The 19,676-nt window shown below is 46.3% G+C and overlaps 1 protein-coding gene across 3 annotated transcripts in view; it reads right to left on the reverse strand.

Annotated features, from left to right (window-relative positions):
- The window catches only part of AMN (amnion associated transmembrane protein), a 106,984-nt gene that overhangs the window by 13,828 nt on the left and 73,480 nt on the right, over window positions 1-19,676 (reverse strand). For all 3 annotated transcript variants that reach the window (XM_068252285.1, XM_068252284.1, XM_068252286.1), the window contains 5 exons: window positions 15,346-15,430; window positions 13,860-14,095; window positions 8,847-8,984; window positions 8,611-8,719; window positions 4,317-4,399 (listed from right to left, as the gene is read on the reverse strand). In XM_068252285.1, coding sequence (XP_068108386.1) covers window positions 4,317-4,399; window positions 8,611-8,719; window positions 8,847-8,984; window positions 13,860-14,095; window positions 15,346-15,430 — 651 coding nt within the window. The remainder of the gene's footprint in view (window positions 1-4,316; window positions 4,400-8,610; window positions 8,720-8,846; window positions 8,985-13,859; window positions 14,096-15,345; window positions 15,431-19,676) is intronic.

The following is a 19,676-nucleotide window of genomic DNA, read 5'->3' on the forward strand; positions in this document are numbered from 1 at the left end:
CCCGCCCCAGAGCCCTGCGCTGCCTGGCCAATCAGTGCCAGGCAGCGTTGAGGGGCGGATCGGGATTCCCTATGACGTCCCGACGTCCATGACGTCGGTGACGTCATCCCGCCCCGTCGCCATGGCGACCGGGGAAGCCCTGCAGGAAATCCCGTTCTCAACGGGATTCCCTGCATACTCTGATCGCCGAAGGCGATCGGAGTGGGTGGGGGGATGCCGCCGCTTAGCGGCTATCATGTAGCGAGCCCTTGGCTCGCTACATGATTTAAAAAAAAAAAAAATTAAAAAAACGTGCGGCGCTGCCTCCTTGCCGGATTTTTTAGACCGGCAAGGAGGTTAAAGGAATACTATCGATTCACATATTTTTTCAATTGACACAGGAATTGTTTGGGAAGTGCTGCTAAGGGCTCTTTCACATTAGGGCAGATTTTCTGCGTTTCAACGCAAAGGATAAAGTTTGCGTTACCCAAGGTGAAATGAAAGTCCATAGACTTTCATTTTAGCTTTCACATATAACGCAGCCTTTCTGTGCGTTGCGTTACACTGCACCCAGGCGCAGTTTTTCGGCCAACGCTAGCTTTATGCGTTACAATGTTAGTCAATGTAAAACGCACACTATGCGCGTTTTTAATCCGTTAACGCAGGCAATCAGTCCCAGAATGCAACAGAGGAACAATGTAGAAAGTTGAAAACTAAAAGAAAAAAAAATTACCTGCGTTTTCCTATGTCCTGTAACGCATTGAAAACGGATTAAAAACGCACACTCACTGCAGTGCAACGCATATCAAAACGCATTAAAACGCATACAACAAAACGTATGCTTTGAGCGTTCTCCAACGCAAGCTCTGATGTGAAAGAGCCCTAAGTACTGGTGTATACATTTTAGTAGCAACTTCTTTGTTTACTGTTAGCAAAATACTTTCAAACTTTACTGACACCAAAACTGACGGCTGACTGAGCCATGAGGAGAGGGGAAATTCCCCTCACACTTGATCAGTGAACTCTATGTGTAGCTCTGTGTGTGACAGAGAGAGAGAGCTCCCAACAGCTGCAGCTACTGTGTCCTGTGTTTCTGACTGAAGTGTCTGAAGAGAGCAGAGAAAATGTAACTAATTGTCACAGCTTTTCATACTGTTTTTGCTTTCAGAGTTTGATATGTTTGATATTTGCATTCTGTAGTCTCATATGCAACTCTGGCTGTGCATTGAAGCAGACCCCTTCTGCAATTGATTTGTCCCAATATAGCTAAATCCTACACACAATAAATTACAGCTTTTGCCTCTGATATTTCACATGAAAAGTAGGAAAATCTTTAAACAGCTACTTAGACATTATTTGTACATTGTCATTTTAGAACACTTGGGTATCGATAGTATTCCTTTAAGTATGTGATAACTCTAAACCATAACAGCAGAAAAAGTTTTGAATTCAGGATTAGCATCTTTATCCCTTAATACACTCAGACCAGTTGCTGTTGAAATGTGATTTTTATGGAGACAATACTGCTTTAAAGTAAACCTGAGATGGCTAAAAATAAAAAAAAAATTATACATCCCTGGGGTTCCCTCCAGCTTCTTCAGGCTAATCGGTCCATCACCATCCTCTTGCCCTGGTAACACCACAAATCGGAGCATACTGCGCATGCACAGCCTGGCCCGTGCGCAGCTTAATGCTCCTGTTGCCGGGATAACAATGGCAGAACGCTCATGACCGGACTGCGCCTCAGCCGACTAGCCCTGAGTCTGACTGGCGGAATTACCAGGCTGCCTAGCGGAAGATCCAGGCAGTTGAGGAGGACGACGAGGGACCAATCAGCCTGAAGAGGACTGGAGGAAGCCCCAGGTATGCCTCATTTTTTTTTTTTACTTTTAGCCATCTCAGGTGCACTTTAACCAGATTTTAACATTACAGCTATCCGAATAGTGTCTGAACAACATGGAGGCAGAGTAGACAGAGTGTCAGTATTTTGGTAATAGGGGAAAATGTACATGAAACCTGCAAATATACTTGGCCACCTATACTGGTGGCACCTATACCTGGCTTCCTATACAGGGGGCACCCATACCTGGCCACCTACCTACATATACTGAGGGCAGCTATAACATGTGGTGAAAATTGTCAGGTGCCGTGCAATCATTCCAAATGGGGGGGGGGGGGGGGGGGGGATAATCACAAGCTAGAACCGGCCCTGGCCCCAGGTAACTATATTTATAACATCTCCGGTTTCCTTTAGATTTGCTCCATAGTTTTCTCACAGGAGATATTTTCTTACTATATCAATAAAATATGCTTTAATCCCCCGACAATTAAATACTGACGATAAATTTAATATTTCTTTTGTTACTTATTTTTTCATCTTTTTTTAAATTGGTAGGTATTGGAAAGTAATTGTTTTATGCAACATGAAAATTACCTCCTAGGAGAAACACAATGGGCTCTATTCATAAATCGTTACCGCAAGTTTTCCACTCAAAACAGCGGACTTTCCCGACCATTTAGCAAAGTAGGCATTCATAAAAGCTGTTACCGCATGAAAATCTACAATCCCCCAGCAGAGTGAGAAATTTCCGCCTTCTGCAGTGTCTAGAAAAAAGTAACAAAATGGCCATTCATAAAGATTAGAGGAAGCGGTATGTGGACGAGAAATACCGCTTCCTCGAAGCCTGCGGATTACATACAAGTGAATGGGACAGACCTCCTAGAGAGAGCAGTGCACGGAGGGACTCTGCCGGCGTAAGTGTTTCCGCATGCCTTCCGACAGCTTACCGCCAGCCTTCAGCGGGAGATCTCCGCACTTGCATCGCAGCTGCCAACATTTTTATGAATGACCACCCAGAAGTCTAAAATACCGCTACGGTATTTTCCCTCCAGGAGTTTTTTCGTCACAAATTTTTTATGAATAGAGCACAATATGAGTGAAAGAGGCACCCTGGGGTGTATAAAATTCTTTAAAAACAAATAAAATGAAAGAAAGGGAGGTAGCTTACCTCAAATAAAATCTTTGTAATAACAAAAGATTTTTATTATTAAGCACAGGCAATGCGTTTCACGGGTCTCAGCCCGCTTCCTCAGGCCAAAACCTCATTAGCATAGGGAGGCTACCTATGCTAATGAGGTTTTTCCATTTGGCACGGTTATTGGCCTGAGGAAGCGGGCTTAGACACGTGAAATGTGTTAAATAATACAAATATTTTGTTGTTACAAAGATTTTGTTATTTGAGGTAAGCTACCTCCCTTTCTTTCGTTTTTATTTGTTTTTAAAGAATTTTATACACCCCAGTGCACCTCTTTCGCCAATATTGTGCTTATATACCCTCGACATATCCTGTTGGAGGGGTTCAGGCAGACTGCATGTGGTTCAAACCACAGGGGACAACTGTCGATTTTCCTAAGAGAGCAACTGCCACCAGGTCCGGGTCAGACCACCCCGAGTGGAGTCGGGTTTATGGTCTCCACCTGCTTCTTGCGGTCGGTTGCCCCTCTGGAACCCGCCTTTGTGAGTAGTTTTCATTATACCACTTATAGACCTTATACTAAAACGTATTACGCTATTGGGCTTCCGTCCTTGTGTTTTTCTGTGGGGTGCCAAGACCCCTCTACCATACCACTCCTAGGAGAAAACTTGCGAGAAAGGTAATTGAAAATGGTAAATGAATAAGGGCCAGTGTGATGAAAATTAAGAAACTCATTGGTGAGCACTGAAAACCTGCATCACTGGAGCTATAACTGACACTTGTAGCTCCACCTACTTTTTGCCACTTCCCCTCCCCCACCATCTTCCTTCTAGGGCCACTTAGTTGTATTTGCCCCACCAAGCCAAATGGTTCCAGTCCTTCCCTGGCCCATGTTCACCATCACAGCCCAGGGGGGGCCCAAATGCCAGGGGCAACAAGTGTGGTCACCCATAGAAATTCTGATCACAGCCAAATCTGCACTGGAGGGGACCTCTATATTGCTAGGAGGGAGGCAGGGGCGTAACAATAGACCCAGAAGCCACAGGGTGCCCCGTCCTGAGAGGCTAACAACTAAGGGCACAGAGAGAAAAAAACGTTCTGCTCTCTGCACTATGGTTCTAATGAATGCAACAGCCCAGCCACTGATACGGAATCATATTTAGTTTTGCAGACAGATTTGTAGATTTGTTTTGGCGGGAGGGGGCCCCATCCAAAGTTTTGCAGGGAGGGCCCAGTGATTTCTAGTTATACCGCTGGAGGGAGGGTGGGAAGTTCAGCTCCCCCACAGCCCTGGAACTGCTCCCCCAATATTACTGCCTTTGCCCCCCACCCAGTAGATAGTCAGTGGAGCCGGAATTGTACCAGATTCTGGAAGGTGTGGATGAGGCGGCTACGATATTTCTCCAGGTCAAATTCCGATGAATACTCCAGCGATATGATGACACCTGAAATCAATAAATAAAGGATGTTATTTATGTATGGATTCTGCATACATCTCTCTCAGCGTCGATGGACACAGAATTACATGGAGTGACATTGAACTCGCTATTAACCCTTTAGCAGCCAATTTATTTAGAGGCTTGCAACTGATCCAGATACATTTATTTCAGCACTTTTTCATTTCTTACATTTCCTTGCTACTAATTAGTACCGCTGTAATGTGTCATTATGGCCACTTGTCAGTAGGGGGCAGTGTGCGACAATAACGGGATTTCTGTTTTCAGTTTCTATATTTTCTGCTAGTAGAGAGACATCAAAGCATTCCAAGAATTTACAGCACAACCAGTTCTGCTGAATAAGGTCAAAAGCAGAGTACTTATCTCACACGAGATAACTCTATTGAAGCTGCTAATGGGTTAATATGTAGCATTTTTAATTCATACACATTTTTTTTAAATTTTCTCAAAAATCTCAAGGCCAGAAACCCACTAGGAGCGATTTCTAATCGCTAGTGATTTGAAAAAGCTCTCTCTAATGCAATGCTATGGGAGATTTTTATAAAATCACATCACTCCAGTGGGATCACACCCATAGCATTACATTAGCAAGAGTTTTCAAATCACAAAGCGCTCAGAAAATCGCTCCCAGTGGGTTTCTGGCCTTAATCAGCTACAACACTTCTGAATGTTTTTCTCTGGTAAAGCTAAATGTAATTTTGCCATCTTAAAGAGAACCCGAGGTGGGTTTGAAGAATATTATCTGCATACAGAGGCTGGATCTGCCTATACAGCCCAGCCTCTGTTGCTATCCCAAACCCCCCTAAGGTCCCCCTGCACTCTGCAATCCCTCATAAATCACAGCCATGCTGCTGACAAACAGCTTGTCAGAGCTGGCTGTGTTTATCTCTATAGTGCCAGTCTGCTGCTCTCCCCGCCTCCTGCAGAACTCCAGTCCCCGCCTGCATCCCTTCCCTCCCTGCTGATTGGAGGGAAGGGACGGGGGCAGGGACCGGAGCTATGCAGGAGGCGGGGGAGCAGCCGAGACTGACACTACAGATGTAAACACAGCCGCACAGCATGGCTGTGATTTATGAGGGATTGCAGAGTGCAGGGGGACCTTAGTGGGGTTTGGGATAGCAACAGAGGCTGGGCTGTATAGGCAGATCCAGCCTCTGTATGCAGATAACATTCTTTAAACACACCTCGGGTTCTCTTTAAAACTGAATGTATTTGGAATAATTAGGTTGTGAGTGTGTAACTATGGTCTCCCATGAATCCATGATGCACCACTGCTGAGTATGTAAATCATATCTTTATTAGAGTTGGGAAGTTCGGATCTAGAGGTGGCGTAGTGGTTAGCTCTCTCGCCTTGCAGCGCTGGGTCCCTGGTTCGAATCCCAGCCAGGGCACTATCTGCAAAGAGTTTGTATGTTCTCTCCATGTCTGCGTGGGTTTCCTCCGGGCACTCCGGTTTCCTCCCACATTCCAAAAACATACGGATAACTTAATTGGCTCCCCCCTAAAAAATTGGCCCTAGACTACAGTACTTACACTACATAATATAGACATATGGCAATGGTAGGGATTAGATTGTGAGCTCCTTTGAGGGACAGTTAGTGACAAGATATATATATATATATATATATATATACACATTTTACAGCGCTGTGTAATATGTCGGCGCTATATAAATACTAAATAATAATAATAATAATCTTTTCAATGATTCGGATGATTCGAATCGGAGCATTGAAAAGATCCGGATCTTTGATCCGAATCTTGGATCATTTTACTAGGGAAGCATTCGGGGGTGAAATGACTAGCAGGACAGGACTTTCCCTGCGGTGGACAGAGAATGGGAGGGGGGTGGACACACAGAGAAGGGGAGAAGATGGACAGAGGGCAGGGAGTGGACAGAGAAGGGAGGAGGGACGAGCAGAGAGCAGAAATGTTTGTTTACACACAATACCCACATGCTGCAATCATATGCTTTACATATATTTCACCTATATGTTCATCTGTATACTCTGAATGCAAACGTCACACAGTGAAAGAAAGCATTCCCCAAAGCATTCCCAGAAGTGAAGTGCAGCTGTTTAGAGCAGTGCAGGAGGATCATATTGCACAGCAATCACAGTGCCTGCCCTGTCCTAGCCCAGCATGCTGCCTGTAACGTTACTGAGCTGAGCCAAAAGCTTCCAATGTGTTCCCGATGCAGCGCTACGGAACAGACAGCCTATAATCAGCAGCATGTTATAGCCAGTATGTGTGCTCTACACATATCTGGCAGTGGCACCGATGTCCCCTCTCTCTCATCTACCTGTCCCTGCAAGGCTGGCTCCCCTCCAACAGAGCGATCCATCTCAGCTCTGCTTCCAGGACCCCGCTGCCCGCTGAGAGAGGGGGCCGTGCCACTCCTGGCCCCGCCCCCTTTGCGATCCGAATCACTCATTTTGATGATTCGGATGATTCGACTCACAAAAGAGATTCGGATCAAAGATCCAAATCGTTCATGATCCGGACAACACTAATCTTTATGCTCCAGGAAGCCAGACTTACATCCAGAACCGCTGGTGTATATAGTGAACCTGTAGAATAAATACTACAGAGCCACATCAACCCAACATACATACAGCTTGTTTCTGACTATTTGGTATTCATCAGTGCATAGCAGGGATTGATATGGCTCTATGGGATAGGGCTTGGACCAATACTAAGGAATACCCAGACAGCTCAGTGTGACCACCACCTGGAAGGTACAAAGGGCTAAAGCAGTCAGAGAGAAAACTGAAGAGACAGCTTAAACTCTGCTTGGGAGAGCCTGCTTGGTCTTTATTAACAAAGAAGGAGATGTACACACGCCTTCTAAAAGTAAATTAAAGCTTAGGCCATGAAATACAGATATTTCAGCGGCAGAAACAAGCAAGTTTGATATGATTTCTCAAGTACTTCTTAGAACCCTTTTGCTTGTTAGACAACAAAAAAATTCTTAAAAATGGGGCCCCCTGATCAATAATGCAATGTTTGCTCTCATTTTATAATACAGACATGTCTCTCCCACTATGTCCATCATCATAAGCAGGGGCCTCGCTGCAGCTACTTTACTATTAGCTTAGATGTATGTAGACCCTTGTATGTTGCTCTCTATTGTCCCTCTGCAGACCACATCATCCCTGTGCAGATCTTATCAGCAATTCAGCAAAGACTGAGTATAGTATGGTCTAGTAATGAGTCATTTTGTAAAAGATACCTGTAACCTGTATATAAAAAAAAAAAAAAGCTACATACTCACCTAAGAGGTGGGAGGCTCTGGATCACTTAGAGTTTACCTGGTACTATCTGTGTCCCCTCATTCCACTGCCAGGCCCCCATTGCAGCAATCCGACTTGCATGTCGAAGAGGCCTTTGGGTCTCCCAGTAACCCGATAGTCGGTTTAATACCAATATTTTACTATGGCTAAACCTAACCCTACTCTCACACAGAGCCCTCCCCTCTGACGCCTAACCCTAAACTCCCCACAAACTACCTGCTTGATACCAAACCCCCCCCCCACAAACTACCTACCTGACACCTAACTCTAATCCCCCCCCCCCCCCCCCCACACACACACACGCAAACCTCCTACATAACCCTAACCCTCCGCACAAACTACCTACCTGACGCCTAACCTGAATAAACACCCCCACCCCCCCCCCCCCCGCGCACAAACTAATGATGCCTAACCTTAACACCCCTCCCACATGCAAATCACCTACCTAATCCTACTCCCCATTGCCACTCCCCCGCCCACCGCAAGAAAGAAAAAATTTAATTTCTCGGGCATCGCCATAGGCATTGAGGTATGATTTGGGCACCCAGTATTTATTGGGACGCTGCCCAAATTACCCCTCAATGCCGATATTTCTATAGGCGCCTATAGCGTAGCCAAAACCTCTACCTATGGCGGGCGCCCAAATTGCCTAGTTCGCTCCTCAGAAGGTCTTTGGAAGTACTTGGGAGAAGCGGCTTCTGACGCCTTCTGAGGACACCGATGGAAAATTTGAACAGGAGGGGGGTTGGATGAGGAGACAGAGAGAGTATCAGGAAGGCTCCATAGGATACAGAACCTTCCCTTTTCTTAAGTATGTAACTTTTTTGTATCCATTGATGTAAACAATGGCATTGGTACGCTGGTATCTTAAAACAGGATCTGGCAGATTTTGTTAGGCACACCTACCACAAATACCACAGCAGTGTCCATGAGGTTTGAGGGGGTCTGTGCAGGACACCTGGGGACATGTGTTTCCCGCCTTCTGGAGGACAGCCGAGCAGATCTCTTGCATCACCTTCCAGAGAAAAGAGAACATGTCACCAGAGGGATTGTCTTCCCACCAGACACACAGTGAAAGGATTTTGTGGCCCGGTTCGGCACACATTGTTCTGGCTTCTGAACTGAACAGACGGACTCCTCACCCCCTCATTGCCGCACAGGCAGCCAGTCTTGTCTTGACATCTTGTGTTGGTGACTTGTGGCTGGAATTTGCCCGGAAACTGCAGCCGCCCCGTGCTCGTCGCCAAATACGCGGCAAATTCAGCCTGGTTGGTGAATTTCTACGAACAAAACACAGAGAAAGATAGAGAATACAGAGATACTATCAAATCAATAATAAAGTAATCCTCACTGGATTCAGCTAGTCGGCAGGTCCATCAAGTGTGACCATGGCTGATTTCAGGACTTGTCTTGTTTAGTTTTGGAATTCGTTACACTTTCAATAGAGTATTTGTACAGTCTCTTCTGCAGCATGGTTAGTCCAACATGGAGAAGAGGCAGGCAGTGGGGCTGAAGACAAAGCATGGATGGAGAAGTGCGCTGGGACAGGTGAGTATTACAATGCAGCCACACATCAGGCAAGGGCCCCATGAAGCAGTCGGGGGAGACCACCCAGGGCGGGGGGGGGGGGGGGGGGGGGCGGTTTGATGTCGGCAGTTGGCTCAGGGGCTGAATTTGATGGGGGCCCGTATCACTTAAACCGGCCTTGCCCAGACTTGTCCCACCTTTCCATCCATCTCATTTACTCCCTAAGCTGCGTTTCCAGAAAATGAAAGGCGGTTGCCGCTCCCGGTCCAGCAACCTCCGCCTTTGGGAGGGAGAGGGTTAACCAGCTGGAACATAACAAGAAGAATCTGTTATTGTATCAGCTGGAGAAAGGAGATACTTCATTAAATCCGGCTTGAATGGGCGACTCCCAGAAACCTGAGAGGCTTGTTATCGTGAGTCACCGGCCAGACAAGACCGCGCAGGTAGCGCGGTGACATCATTCACCTCCAGCAGACGGGATAATGAAATGGAGAGGATCCAGCAGGCTTGGCACGGGACCGGGCAGCCATTCACAACACAGAGGAATTTCGTTAAAAGGAAACTCAATGTCACCAATCTGGGCAACAGATACTAAGTACTTTATTATGAGTATAATTATGTGTTTATACAGAGCCGACGATTACCGCAAGAATTCAGAACATGCAGAATAATCCACATCATCTACTGTCCTTCAGAGGAGATCGCTATCTGAGGTCTCTCATACAAGGCGGAGCTATACTTTTCCCGCCCCTATGCCAACTTTCTTGCGGCGTCCCTTCCATGTGCAGCACCCCCTCCTATTCCTTGTGCACTGTGCAGCCCCCTCTTCCATGGCTAACCTTAATGTGTAGCAGCCGCCTTCAGTCCTATACAGGTCCCTTGGCCAGCAGCTCCCTATTTCCATGTGTTGCTCCTTATTGGTAACCTCTGTATTCCATCTGCAGCTTCTTCTTCCATATATGGCAATCCCTCTTCCATGTCCATCCGCCCCTTGGCCTGCTGCCGCCCAAGGCCTGGGCCTTGGTGACCTCTCCAGAAATCCTGCCCTGCTCTCATACAGCCTACAGTCAGACTGGGGAGGGCAATGATTCTGTCACTATGCTTTTCAGATAAGGGAGGAAACTTGTGTGTCCGGAGGAAACTTGTGAAAATGTAAAGTTCCACTTCTATTGATGAATTGTTGTGGTCTGAATTCATTGGACGCCCTCAATCCTGTATTTATTCTATGTTACAATGAAGCAATCACATGTATTTTCTCTCAGCTCTCCTATTACTGCCGGAACAGCTGATGCTGGCACTTAAAGGGAACCAGAGACTAAGCACCCTTGTGTATTTTACCATATATATCAGTAAGAACATTAGAGAAAACACTTACCATGCTCTCTGTTTCATCCTCACTGCTAAAAGTGTCTGTTATCAGCTGTGATAAGAATCCCAGACTGAGCATTCAGTCTGGCTTTGCAGGGAATAATTATAGCTGAGTCATTATAGCAGAGCCACAAGGGGGCAGGCTTGGGCTTGAAAAGACACCAGAGAAGACAGACTCAGCTATAATCTTTCCATAGCAAAGCTAGACTGAGTGCTCAGTCGGGGATTCTTATCAGAGGTGATAACAGTCAGATTAACCAGAGAACAATGAAACACAGAGCAGATTAGGTGTTTACTATCATGTTCCCACTGATTTATAAGGTAAAATACAAGAGGGTGCTTCATCTCTGGTTCTCTTTTAAAGGACAACTATGGTGATAGTGATACGGAGGCTGCCATATTTATTTCCTTTCAAACAATACCAGTTGCCAGGCAATGCTGCTGATCTATTTGTCTGCAGTAGGTTCTGAATCACACCAGAAACAAGCATGCAGCTAATATTGTCAGATTATTTATTTTAAGTATTTATATAGCGCCAACATATTACGCTGCGCTGTACAGAGTATATTGTCTTGTTACTAACTGTCCATCGGAGGAGCTCACAATCTAGTCCCTCCCATAGTCACATGTCTATGTATGTATCGGGTAGTATAGGTATCATAGTTTAGGGCCAATTTAGGGGGAATCCAATTAACTTATCTGTATGTTGTTGGGATGTGGGAGGAAAACGGAGTGCCCGGAGGAAACCCACACAGGCACGGGGAGAACATACAAACTCCTTGCAGATGTTGACCTGACTGGGATTCGAACTGGGAACCCAGCGCTGCAAGGCGAGAACGCTAACCACTACACCACCGTGCTGCCCAATAATGTCAGAAACACCTGATCTACTGTATGCTTGTTCGGGGGCTATGGCTGAAAGTACTAGAGGCAGAGGATCAGCAGGACAGCCAGGCAACTAGTATTCATTAAAAGGAAATAAATATGGCAGCCTCCATGTACCTCTCATTTAAGGCGGCATACATCAGGCGACTTGATGGCTGATCGACCATCCAATTCGATTATTCAATGAAAATCGGTGCTGCCAAGTGCATGTCTGATTGACGGAGCAAACGATTTTTGGCCATGCTGCGAGATGTCCGGTCATCATGGTCGATCGGGTGCAGGGTGGTAACAGCGAGCGGTATCAGAAAGAGCAACAAACATGACGAAACCCCAGCGTCATTTCCCCCCAGTGTATAATTGTGTATGTATGTGTACATTTATACATTACCGGTCCCATCCGTCTTCCAGATCCGCCGCTCTTTCAATAGCCCACATACACGCCATCTGCAGGTGTGTGATGTCACACACAGACCACGCCGGCGCCGTGTATCGGGCTAAAGAAGAGCAGCAGATTTGGAAGACGGATGGCCGCTGCGACACAGGACAGGTAATGTATAAATGCACATTTACACCCTGGGGGGACAGCGGCGTGGCGGCAGACGTGGCACAGACGGATGGGCGCTGCGACACAGGACAGGTAATGTATAAATGCACATTTACACACTGGGGGGACAGCGGCGTGGCGGCAGACGTGGCAGAGACAGATGGGCGCTGCGACACAGGACAGGTAATGTATAAATGCACATTTACACACTGGGGGGACAGCGGCGTGGCGGCAGACGTGGCAGAGACGGATGGGCGCTGCGACACAGGACAGGTAATGTATAAATGCACATTTACACACTGGGGGGACAGCGGCGTGGCGGCAGACGTGGCAGAGACGGATGGGCGCTGCGACACAGGACAGGTAATGTATAAATGCACATTTACACACTGGGGGGACAGCGGCGTGGCGGCAGACGTGGCAGAGACAGATGGGCGCTGCGACACAGGACAGGTAATGTATAAATGCACATTTACACACTGGGGGGACAGCGGCGTGGCGGCAGACGTGGCAGAGACAGATGGGCGCTGCGACACAGGACAGGTAATGTATAAATGCACATTTACACACTGGGGGGGACAGCGGCGTGGCGGCAGACGTGGCAGAGACAGATGGGCGCTACGACACAGGACAGGTAATGTATAAATGCACATTTACACACTGGGGGGACAGCGGCGTGGCGGCAGACGTGGCAGAGACAGATGGGCGCTGCGACACAGGACAGGTAATGTATAAATGCACATTTACACACTGGGGGGGACAGCGGCGTGGCGGCAGACGTGGCAGAGACAGATGGGCGCTACGACACAGGACAGGTAATGTATATATGCACATTTACACACTGGGGGGACAGCGGCGTGGCGGCAGACGTGGCAGACTAGGCTGATTTCTGAGAGATTTCATGATGAATTCGATCTGGAATCAGTCTGCAGTGTATGGGCAGCTGACAGCTCTGTCGCCGATCAGATTCCATCAGAGAGAGATCTGTCTCTTGGTCAAATCTGCCCATCATTGCCTGATGTATAGCTACTACCATTCTATAGGTAATTGCAGGTTATTGATTCTACAAATCCAAAAAGCAACACCTGTAATACAGCTGTCCGTGTATCCAGAAAAGTTTCAGAGGGAGACAAGCTGCTTAATGTAATATCTGAGCGCCCTCTACAGCTGGTCAATGTTAACTACATGTATCCACCTGTTGTAAATGCAAGAGAAAGCCAATTACTGTAGACGCACATAACTCTGGCTTGCATGCAGATATAATGCAAATTGCATGTCTCACTGACGATCTATTGCGATAGATACACATTGGCAAATATATAGTGAGGGGCTCATTTACAAAGGGGGGGTACCAACCGCTTACCGGAAAAATGCTATTATCTTCTTAAAGGACAACTATCGGGAAAGACTTTAAAATTTAACATACATACACATGAAATGTACATTTTACCGCAAGTAAAATGCACTAAAATGACTTTTATCTTATGTTGCTGTCACTTACAGTAGGCAATGAAAATCTGACAGATCTGTCAAGATTTGTACTAGTCCGTCTGCTCATGGGGGATTCTCAGTTGTGTCTTTATTTATAAGTTGCAGTTGTAGCCAAACAGTGGTTTGGATTTCTTTTGTAAAGAAGGTAATACTGAGAATTCCCTATGTTAGTGACAGCAACTGTACATTGTCTATGTTTGTGTTTTAAGTTTTAAAAATGGTTACGATTGTTCTCCTTTTAAGATAAATAACATCCTTTCTCCAGATTGCCGCATTGATAAACCTGGCAGTCAGCCAAAGTTAAAAGTCAATGTTTGTTTCCTGCATAGAATTACTGTACCTTTCCGAGCACAGAGAGGCTGCTCAGGGGGATGTCAGACCCCGCCTCCTGGACTTGAACCTGGAATGATGTTTCGGGGGAGAAAATGACATCATCGTACCGACACGGAACACGCTCTGCATCCACGGAAAACAGGAGTATGCCATTTTCAAGATCGTCAGTGGAAACCGCAGCCTGCCAGTGTGCTGGATCCAACCATTGGTAGTTATCGGTGTCACGGAAATTTATGACTGCGCCTGGATGGGGGGAGAGGGAGGGAGCAACACAGGAGACCGTCAGTTATATTTACTGTATATACTCGACTATAAGTCTAGAAATTTAGGTCCGACTCACTAAATAAAAGCATAGGGGTGGACTTATACGCGAGTCACTGGCAACACTAAGTACACTGAGTTATGTGTGTACTAATAGTGACATTCCCATTTGCAGCAATTTACCCTGTGGTAAGTGATACCTACTTGATAAAGCAAATGTCAAGAAAACACAGCTCTATAAGTCCTGGTTACCACAATTATCAAGGAAAGGGGCAGGGGGAAAAATACTGGGCTGCAGAAAAGAGTTATTGGCTGCACTTAAAGGGAATGTCCAAGCAAAATAAAAAAAATGAGTTTCACTTACCTGGGGCTTCTACCAGCCCCAAGCAGCCATCCTGTGCCCTCGTAGTCACTCACTGCTGCTCCAGTCCCCCACTGGCAGCTTGCCGACCTCGGAGGTCGGCGGGACGCATTGCATACATTTTTACGCATTCCCGCTAGTGCAGGAACACTAACACATACATTTTTACGCATTACTGGTTCAATGCGTAAAAATGTACGCATTGAACCAGTAACGCATAAAAATATATGTTAATGCTCCTGCAGTAGCGGGAATGCATAAAAATGTACGCAATGCGTCCCGCCGACCTCCGAGGTCGGGAAGCTGCCAGCGGGGGACTGGAGCAGCAGTGAGTGACTACGAGGGCGCAGGATGGCTGCATGGAGATGGTAGAAGCCCCAGGTAAGTGAAACTCATTTTTTTTATTTTGCTTGAACCTTCCCTTTAAAGGATACCCAAGGTGACATATGACATGATGAGATAGACATGTGTATGTACAGTGCCTAGCACACAAATAACTATGCTGTGTTCCTTTTTTTTTCTTTTTCTGCCTGAAAGAGTTAAATATCAGGTATGTAAGTGACTGACTCAGTCCTGACTCAGACAGGAAGTGACTACAGTGTGACCCTCACTGATAAGAAATTCCAACTATAAAACACTTTCCTAGCAGAAAATGGCTTCTGAGAACAGGAAAGAGATAAAAAGGGTCAATAGTTCATAGATAAATGGAGAAAAGCAACACAGCCTAGTTATTTGTGTGCTTGGCACTGTACATACACATGTCCATCTCATCTTGTCACATGTCACTTAGGATCCCCTTTAAGAGAAGCAGGCAGACGTTAAACCCCTTTCACACATGGTTTAATATATATATACTGAACACTCTTCTCACCTTCCCCACATCCGGGGTCTTCAGCGGAAGCTGCCATGAAACCACCACTGGACGATAGGATGAACTCTCCATCCAGTGGCAGATACTAGAGAGACAGAAAACAAGCAGGGGGGAGAGGGGATTACAAATAAGGATTTTAAGTATTTTTTTTTATATTTGCTCTCTTATTACTGTAATGGGCAAAGGGGAAAAAGTTGAACTTACCCGGGGCTTCTAATGGTCCCCCGCAGACACTCTGAGCCCGTGCAGCCACTCACCGATGCTTCGGGCCCCGCCGTTGGTTACTTACGGAATTTGTAACTTTAAAGTCGCAAATCCACTGCCCTTACTGCGTCAGCGCAGTACGCTCATGTGACGTAAGCGGGAGAGAGAATTCCACGCAGGTGCAGTGGTAAATCTCGGAAGTGAACCAGAGGCGGGGCTGGAGCATCCGTGAGTGGCTGCGCGGGCACAGGATGTCTGCAGGGGACCATTAGAAGCCCCGGGTAAGTTCAACTAATTTTCCCCTTTGCCCGCCTACAGTAAACCTTTAAGCCAGTTTTACATCTATTTTATTGTGTTACGGGGCGATGCCATGTTTCTGCCACATCCCACTGCAATGCAAAAAATGACAAACATATGACCCCACTGCAGAGTGCGCCAACAGAGTCACATGCATAGCCCCGCCCCTGCTCAGTGACCTACTTCCTGCTGGGCAGGAAGTAGGTCAGTGGGATTCCCATTATTTTCACATGCGCACTGTTCATGCAAAGAATCTTTCGTAAAAGATCGTTCGGCAAATGGTACTGTTAGTGGCTACCTTTAGTAGATAGCAGTGATAGAACTGCAGTATTACAGTGGCGTAGCTAAGGAGCAGTGGGCCCCGATGCGAGTTTTACAATGGGGCCCCCCAAGCATTTTATACATAACAATTGATACGGCACACCAAAACCTGCCAATGGCAACTACAGTTTCAGAGGTGCAAGAAGGGGGTTGGGAACAGTCTGTTAATGATTACTACTATTCAAAGTATCTATAGAAGTGATTATTATGAGCACAGGACCAATAGAGAGCTAATACTGTAGTTGAGGAAGGGCCCTTTGGGGCCCCTCTGGCCCAAGGGCCCCGATGCGGTCGCTACCGCTGCACCCCCTATTGCTACGCCCCTGGCAGTATAACCAATGTGTCATAATAATTATAAAATATCAAAAAGCCTCTGATGAAACCATTAATGAAAGTGGCAAGCATAACGTGCTATGATACCAGACAGCCGTGCTGATTGATTGTAATACATTACTACCCTTTTTTTAACTGTCAGGCTGCAAAAGCTAATTTAAACCTCTATTCTCCTGTGTTAAACAGTTTAGAAGGAAGCCAAAAAGGCAATACTAAAGTTAAAAATCTCTCTTAGGCCCAGTGCACACCGAGCGGTTTTTGGAGCGATCCGCCGGCCGCATCCGCCTGGAAAAATGCTTGGCTAATGTATTGCAATGGGATGGTGCACACCGGCGGTTTGAGGTTTGCTAAAGCCTCCTGCTGCGCGTTTGCGGTTTGCTAAAAAAAACTCAAACCGCCGGTGTGCACCACACATTGAAATACAATAGCCAAGCGTTTTCACTGGCTGATGCGGCTGGTGGATCGCATACAAAATCCGCTTGGTGTGCACCCGGCCAAATATCTGCTCTCTGCTCCCAAAACCGCTAGCGTTTTGACGATCTGCTAGCGGTTTTGGTGTGCACTGGGCCTTACTGTGATGTGTGCTGAACAGCAAGGCTGTTATTCCCAAGCTCCTAAGGAGGCCGGCAGGACGCATAACAGATACTGCAAAGCATTCTGGGGCTGCTTCTCCCCAGTCCCCAGTGCACTACCTTGGGTCATCCTCTTCATTTCCCTATCACACCCTAAGGCTGCTTTCACAGTTACAGGCTCATGTTACAGCAGCTTCTAACAGCAGCCTAACTCACAGCACTGAAAAATCACAGGGCACATGTTCTATTAGAGTATACTGCATCAGTCCGCTATTGTTCCTAGCCACATGGCTAATTAATATTCACTGCACAGTAGTGTTGTCCATTAGGATTTATTTTTGTCGAATCATCAGGAAGCAGGGAGGATATGACATCACAATTGGCTTCATAGGAGACAGACAAACATGGAACCTGCCATGAGCATCATTCTCTGCAAATACTATATAAAAATTCTGTGAAATCCAAACGTGGACAGTGAAATGCATATGTAATGTAAGTAGAGCCAATATTTAGCTACTGATATATGTGGTTTTCTTCTCTGAGACCTTATACCTAACAGCTCCTCTTTAATATATTGAAATATAAGTGAGGTGCTATATATGGGCGTTCTAGTCTCCTTTCCTCCAATGTTAAGTCTAAAGGTCCGTACACACATCCAATTTTCATCTGCAGATGAATGGCCAATGTTACCACTTACCATGTAGAATATACCTACACAATCTGCTCATAGTATTCAATATCCATTGACCCTCATACTGCAGGAAGGTGGTAAAATTGGTCAGTGATTGGCCAATCATAATTGAAGGTGTGTACCAGGCCTGAGGCTATGTTCGCATTATAAATTGCAAGCGGTATCTGAAGCGCTGAGCAATTTATAGAGCGCTTTTCAAAGTGCTTTTCCCTGTGCTTTGCGCTTAGAAATGCGCTTTTCTAAGCACTTTTGCTGAGCGATTAATTTATTCACTTTATTCACGTCAGTCGGGAAGTGGACTTTTTGACCCGGAAAATAATAAATACAAAGTATTTATTCGCAAAAGTGCTCGGGAAAACGCAATTCACAGCGCTTTTTCAAACTATTTGCGACTTCCCTATACCCTCCATTGAGCAAAAACGCTAAAAAAAAAAAAAAAGGGTACATGTAGCGCATTTGTGATTTTAATAAGATCGAAACGCCAAAGTTTCCACTGTAGCGTGACATTTTCGGCTGCAAAAAAAACCTTATAAGATTCTTCTGATTGGTGAAAATTTGCATGTAAATTTTTTTTACGAGTTTTTATGCGAATTTGCCTACACGAAAATGCACATTAGTTAAATATAACATAATCTGCCTAGTAACAGCTTAGTCATGACTGCTGACAACTTCCTGTAACCATGGATCTAATGCAAATTTTCGGGCAAATAACACAAAAATTCGTCCGAAAAAAATGATACAGGACCTCAGTTTTTTTTACGCGTACAAACGCGTACGAAAATTCGCATTGCATGGAAACAGCCCCATTCACTACCATTGGTTGCAAAATCAATGTGAATTTTCTGAGAGAAAAATCTGACACAAAACGCCCAAGTGGAAACCAGGTCTAATAGGAAATAATTGCATAATCACTTTTAAGGGGGATTTCAAAAATCACAAGCACTTAAAGAGACTCTGAAGCGAGAATAATTCTCGCTTCAGAGCTCATAGTTAGCAGGGACATGTGTGCCCCTGCTAAAACGCCGCTATCCCGCGGCTAAACGGGGGTCCCTTTCACTCCCAAACCCCCCCTGCAAAATCAGCAACCAAATTGGTCGTAAATTTTGCTCATCCTGGAGGCAGGGCTAACGTCTGCAGCCCTGCCTCTCAGCGCGTCTATCAGACGCGCATCGCCGCCTCTCCCCCGCCCCTCTCAGTGAAGGAAGACTGAAAGGGGCGGGCAGAGGTACGCATCTGATAGACGCGCGGGAGGCAGGGCTGCGGCGGTTAGCCCTGCCCCAATGCGGAAGCGCTCCCCCGCTGCACGGAGGGGATTTGGGGGATCAGGGACCCCCGTTAAGCCGCGGGATAGCGGCGTTTTAGCAGGGGCACACATGCCCCTGCTATCTATGAGGTCTGAAGCGAGATTTATTCTCGCTTCAGACTCTCTTTAAATAAAAAAAAACGGAAACGCTCATAGTGTGAACGTGCCCTATACCCACTCAGCTGATAGTTGTGCGGATTTCTCCTCTTCTCGCTGCTGTACATACACTAGACTCTAGGTGGAGGCGGAGTTTAATCTTGGGCGTATATGAACCTTTAGGCTGGTTTAAGACGGCGACCGGTAGTAGACTAGAGTTGCGGTGTGATACTAGCATCGCACGGCAACGCTAAAAATAACCTTGGGAGATTATCGCGGTAATGTGTGGTAAACTCCCTTCTGGCTGCAGGCCAAGAAGGCAGTGAGGTTCTGTAGCGCTCACTTCCTGTGGCCAAAGTTAGAATTGCGTGGAAGTGTATTGAAAAAATCCGCTTCTGCACATGCCCTCCACAACGCGAACAAATGTAAAATCTCTGCGTCCGCGCAAGCCAGCCGCCAACGCGCTAGTGGGAAAGGTGTCATAGCAGAGATGGATTAGATGTAATGGTGCCCT

This window comes from Hyperolius riggenbachi, chromosome 9 (genome assembly GCF_040937935.1).
Source record: "Hyperolius riggenbachi isolate aHypRig1 chromosome 9, aHypRig1.pri, whole genome shotgun sequence".
NCBI classification, from domain to species: Eukaryota; Metazoa; Chordata; class Amphibia; order Anura; family Hyperoliidae; genus Hyperolius; species Hyperolius riggenbachi.